Raw genomic sequence first — 6,000 nt, 5'->3', positions numbered from 1 at the left:
TAATTTTGTAGTAGTATAAATCAATTTAAGACATTTGAGTCATATAAATGTCTTTGGTTTAGTTATTTGGAGCCTGAGAAATATTTTATTATATTATAGGCACTCGAGTTGACTTGGAAACGATTCTACAGAAGAGCAGGAATGAGCATTTGCAGTACAGTGAGTGGTTATAATTGTTTAAAATGTTTTGGGTATATAGAATAATATATATACGTGGTTTGAATATTTTATATATATATCAATTGATTGAAACGTTTGCTTTATGTATATATAATATTTGCTTTCACTTATATGAGTTATCATTTTATGTGGATTTTAATAAGATTTTCAGTGATTTCTAACTTTTAGAAGTTCATAGTGAACTTGTGAATTATGTTAATAAAATATTCTGGTATTTGAGTTGAGTTTTTAATTATTTTGGAAATAATTTATTTGAGAAACATATTGAAAATTTATATAATTTTAAACATGTTCAAATATTTTATAAATTTTCAGGTGCTTAAAATCGGTTTATGGTGAATAAATTTCACTGTGATATTTCTGGTTTTCGCATAAAATGATGATTTGAAAATTTTGAAATATTTAAATACGAGGTGGAATTTAAGTATTAAATTATGATTTATAATATAATATCCTTTATAAAAGTATATATGATCTTACAAGATTGTTTTAAGGATACAATATTGGTTATTTTTAATTGATGTACCATATAGTACTAAAATTTCAGTTCAGTATTATATTACAGCGCGCTGGGTTTGCCACGGTTCTGTGAGGTTGAGTTCATCCCACATGTTATTTATTGCCATGGACTATGAGGTTGTGTTTATCTCACAGGTTTATTTATTGCCACATTAGTGTAAGCTTTGGTTCATCCCACAAGTTATTTATTACCACAGACTGTGAGGTTGGGTTTATCCCACATGTTATTTATTGCCATGGTATTGTGAGGTTGAGTGCATTCAACAGATTATTTATTACCACGGATCGTGAGGTTCAGTACGTCCCGACGGTTTAATATTTCCACGATGCTTTTTGTATATTAAGGATCGTGAGGTGGGTGTATCCCATAGTTTACAGTTGGTACATCAAATGGTATATTGTATATGTTTTAAGTACGTTGATGGTTTTCAAATATTGTGGTTATTACTGCGCTTTCATAATAGTTTTGTGGAACTGTGTTTATAAGATTTATGCTCCATTTTTACATATTGATTAAGGCATTTTATAATATTATATTGATTGTTCACTTTATACCTTTTGAGCATCCATTTCATGCTATTGAATTGGGGTACAAGTTTGGATTTTATGAAATGATTTTTAAACAGGGAACTTTTAAAACGAGTGGAACGAAAGGTCTTGAGAGAATGATTTTACGAAAATAAATTATTATTTTTCTATTATATTATGCCGCTCACTAAGATTTCTTGTCTCACGTTTTATTTGTTTTAAATTTGTTCTCCTAGGTCCAGGCAGTTAGTAGCAGTCTACCTTGTGTTCAGCTTGTCATTTCGTTCTTCCACGACACCAGCAGTATTTATCTTTTTTTTTTTCTTATCTTACCTTTATATTTTTGGACTCGTTTATTTCCTATTTATACTTCTAAACTTTGTTAACACTCTTAGAATGCTCTAATCTATGTTTTGGACTCAATAGAGACCATATTACTTATGTGTACAGTTATGGCCTGCGGTACAATAGGCCAGTTGTGGATTTATTTTATATATATATTGAGGTATTATTGATATTGCTTCTGTTTGGTTGTCCATGTTTAAAGTGAGGTTCTATTGGATGTCTTCTAGGAATTGTCCAGTAGAACTTCACCAGACGGGACTACCCGGGAGATCCTGGAAGGGTTCCTAGGGCGGATCCTGTTATAATGTCTACTAGTACCTAAGCCTAGGGGAACATCTTTAAATACAGAAAACTAATGAGATGCTAATCATCTTAGTGAGTGATCCAACTATTACATAAATATAATAATATAATATAAAGGCAATTAATAATAAGTAAATAAATAAATAAGTAATTAAAAATAATCAATTAATAAAATTAAATATTTTCTCTCAAGACTCTTACAATTTCACTCAGTTGGAAAAGTTTTCTTTCTTAAAAACTAGTTTCACAAAACCCGCCATTTTTATACTCCAAAAATCTGGGAAAAAAAAGTAAAATACATTTAATTTAAAATTAAAATTTACATTGAAAATAAATTAATAACAAATTATTAAATTTAGAATAAAATATCATAAAGTAAAATAAAATCACAAATAAAATTTGCATTAGAAAAATTTAGTATAAAAGCAAAATTATCCTCAATATATAATTTATAAAATTTTGATTAAATAAATCAATTAAATAATAAAACAAATATTTTAATTAATTTAAGACATCAGTTTGAAATAAATAATAAAAATATGATAAAATTCAGTTTGAAACATCAAATTGAAATAAATAATAATAACACGATAAAATGCATTTTAAAACATAAATTTAAAATAAATAATAAAAAAAATGATAAAATATATTTTAAAACATCAATTTGAAATAAATGATAAAAAATATGATAAAATACATTTTAAAATATTTTGTTTTGAAAATTGTGTCGAGAAAACCACTTAATTCACCACACTATATACCAAATGGTGGCAGCAGTACCTAACGTCCTAAGTACTACTTTGACTAAGGGTGGGTATGGTTCGGTTTGGATCGGTTCCACCCGAGAATTCCAACCGAACCGATCATTCGGTTACCCACAAAAACTAACCTGAACCGACCGGTGGAGTAGTGGAAAACAGGGCATTTAACCGAATAAACGGGTCGGTTTGGTTCGGGTTTGGGTTGGTTAGTTTGGGCTTATATTTGGGCCTTTGATTTTGGGCTTGTTTTCGAATTAGTGGGGCAGAAATTATCTTCAGGCTTATAATTTTGGGCATACTTTTAGCTGATCGGGCTGAGTTTATTTTTGAACATATAGTTTTTGGCCTATCCAATATACAATTAGAAATTACCTTCATTAGTTTTGCTTTTCAATTATTTTGAAGGTTTAAAATTTTTCAAAAAACTATCCAACAGAAATGAAATGGCAAATTTTTTAGGTATGAAATGAAATGGCAAATTTTTTACTTTTTAGGTGTGAAATGGCAAATCTTTTTACGTATGAAACAATCAAAACTTCAATATATATCAAAAGGAATATTGAAATTGAGAATTTCAATGCCAGTATGCCACTGCCACTCACCAAAATTGAGAATCAGAAATGCAGATACAAAATACAAATATCAAAATAACAATCCCATACCCATCAGTTCCCAAAGAGACAAAAACAAAAAAGAAAAAAATAATAACAACTACTATCAAAGTAACTAATAAGCAAGTGTTACAAATGACTTAAGAGCAATGGTAATACATTGCCAGTAAATATAAAAGAAACATTAGGAAAAAAAATATAAGAAGCCTACAATTAGCACTGTCAAATCCTCCACTGCCACTACTACAAAACCTATAATCACAAAGGACACCAAAATAAATTAAACCAATACATTATTAGTTTAATAATGTGATGATTATTAAGAAATGAAAAATAAAACAAAGAAAGTTACTTTCATCATTGTCAAAACTCAAAAGCTTTCAAGTTTCAAGTACATCCACTGATTCCACTCAATGCACCCTCAATCCATTTTGTTGTTGCTATCTGGACTCACTGCTACTGTTTGGCTTTGGCATAGGTCTTGGAGTGACACCAAACGGCAAACAGAAGCAAATATTATAAAAACATTAAAAAAAAATATGATTTGCATACAAACAGAAAATAATCTCAATTGCATATTACATTATCTGCATCTAAATTTTCATAATATTCCATCTCTTCTAAAAAGAATCTGTCAAAACTTGGAGAAGTATTAAGCCAATTTTGATAACATATCGAAGCCTCCACCATTTTAGCAGTCAAAGAACTCCTAAAAGGATCAAGTATCCTACCTCCACTGCTAAAAGCACTCTCGGAAGCCACAATGGAGACTTGAATGGCGTAGACATCCTTTGCAATCTTCTCTAACACAAGGTTTTTCTCTCCATTAACCCTCCACCAATTTAATTAACTAAACCATACTCACAAGGGTTGACCAGATACCTATCCACATCATTTTTTACCTCCTTACATTGGCTTTGTTCTCTATTCTTCAAATAAGCAATCCAAACCTGGTCGGCATAGTTGGCATGCTCTAATTCACTATTATTACTATCCAAACTAGTTCCAGAAGACTCAACACTAGTGGAAGATTGAAAACTACCATCTGAACCCATTTCCTTTTTATTATACCAATTATACAGCCTCATTACAGTCTTTTTCAAACCATTTGTCAATTCAGTAACCCTGCTTTCATCATTGTCATAAAGCATCCCATAGCTAAATGACACATAATCCAACTTATATCTTGGATGAAGCAATTTATTGACATTTCCCATGGAACCCCAATATTTATTATACTTTTCTCTCATTTTCCTTGCCATAACACACAACCGGTCATCCTCACTAACACATAAATCATCCAATTATTTTTGTATGGAAGAAACTTGATGGAAGTATATGTTGGAGCTAACATGTAAAGAGACACTAAATTTAAGAGTTACATCATAAAAGCCCTTAAGAAATTGGACAAAAATTTTGGCATCATCCCAATGCCAAGCTAAAGGAGGTCCAACTTTTTTTCTACCACTATCATCCTCACCAAAATAGGAAGTATAATGTCCATCTTCCTCCTCCATTCTCTCAAAAGCTTTTTGAAATTTCAAAGCCGACTCTAACATTAAGTATGTGGAATTCCATCTAGTTGGAACATCCAAACATACTAAAGCTTTGCTATCAATTTTCTCTTGACTTATACAATCCTTAAATTTTTGCAATCGAGAAGGAGATGATCTAACATATCTCACAGCATTACGAATGCTAGCAGTTGCCTCATCTAATTCATTCAAACCCTCACACATAATCAAATTGACAATATGTGCACTACATCGAACATGCAAAAAATTAGCATCCAATATACAATTTTTCCAATGTACCATTTTCCTCTTAAGATATGCAATTACATTATTGTTTGCACTTGTATTATCAAGGGTTAGTGTGAACACTTTTTCAATACCCCAATCATGCAAACAAACCTCAATTAGCTTTCCAATTGCCTTTCCTTTATGATTAGGAACCACACAAAAATTTAAAATTCTTTTATGTAACATCCAATCATCATCAATATAATGGGCAGTCAATGACATATAACAAACATTTTAAATAGAGGTTCATGTATCAGTTGTAAGACTAACCCTTTGCTGCTTTGCAATAAACATTGATCTTAAAGCCAATTTCTCATCCAAATATAATTGATAAATGTCCTTCACAATGGTTCTTCTAGATGGAGGATCAAACTTAGGACATGCAACACTATAAAAGTGTCTAAACCCACAGCCTTCTACAAAACTAATAGGTAACTCATCCAAAATTATCATTTTGACATATGTCATCCTACATGCCTCTTTGTTGAAAACAGTAGCTACCAAATTGCTACCACTACCATCGGATTTCCTGTCAAAAGTTAAGGTCTTTTGTTTGTTTTCATCTAAGTTATAAGGATTTTTCTAACATTGCTTCATATGGTTCCTTAGGGTACTGGTTCCACACTTCTTAGAACTACATGCATAATCCTTATGGCAGTAAATGCATCCACATCTAGGGTCATCAGGATCACCACCTTCTATTTTGACAAAGTGATCCCATACATCACTTGTTGGCCTAAAATTTTTTTTTTCCCTAATGGAGGTCATGGAGGTAATGTAGATTTGGCATTGGAAGGTGCAGGGTTTGACAGTGATGGTGATGGATTTTGACCTATTGGGGTTTGAGAGGAAGGTGCATTAACTGATGATGGGGAATCTAGGTCCATATCAAGCATAACTAGGATAATGTTTACATAAGAGGAAACAAACAAAAACAAGACAATAATTACA

At 31.1% G+C, this 6,000-nt stretch overlaps 1 protein-coding gene across 1 annotated transcript; it reads right to left on the bottom strand.

The window, feature by feature from the left end:
• Positions 1–4,551: 4,551 nt before the first annotated feature.
• On the bottom strand, positions 4,552–5,502 carry LOC132805060 (zinc finger BED domain-containing protein RICESLEEPER 2-like). Its single transcript, XM_060819817.1, has 2 exons — positions 5,320–5,502; positions 4,552–5,181 (listed from the first exon to the last, which is right to left on the bottom strand). Exons 1-2 carry the CDS (start codon positions 5,500–5,502, stop codon positions 4,552–4,554), a joined length of 813 nt encoding a protein of 270 aa, XP_060675800.1.
• Positions 5,503–6,000: the final 498 nt, after the last annotated feature.

The sequence above is a fragment of the Ziziphus jujuba genome, chromosome 8, assembly GCF_031755915.1.
Source record: "Ziziphus jujuba cultivar Dongzao chromosome 8, ASM3175591v1".
Taxonomy (NCBI): Eukaryota; Viridiplantae; Streptophyta; class Magnoliopsida; order Rosales; family Rhamnaceae; genus Ziziphus; species Ziziphus jujuba.
This window is presented reverse-complemented; position numbering and strand designations above follow the sequence as displayed.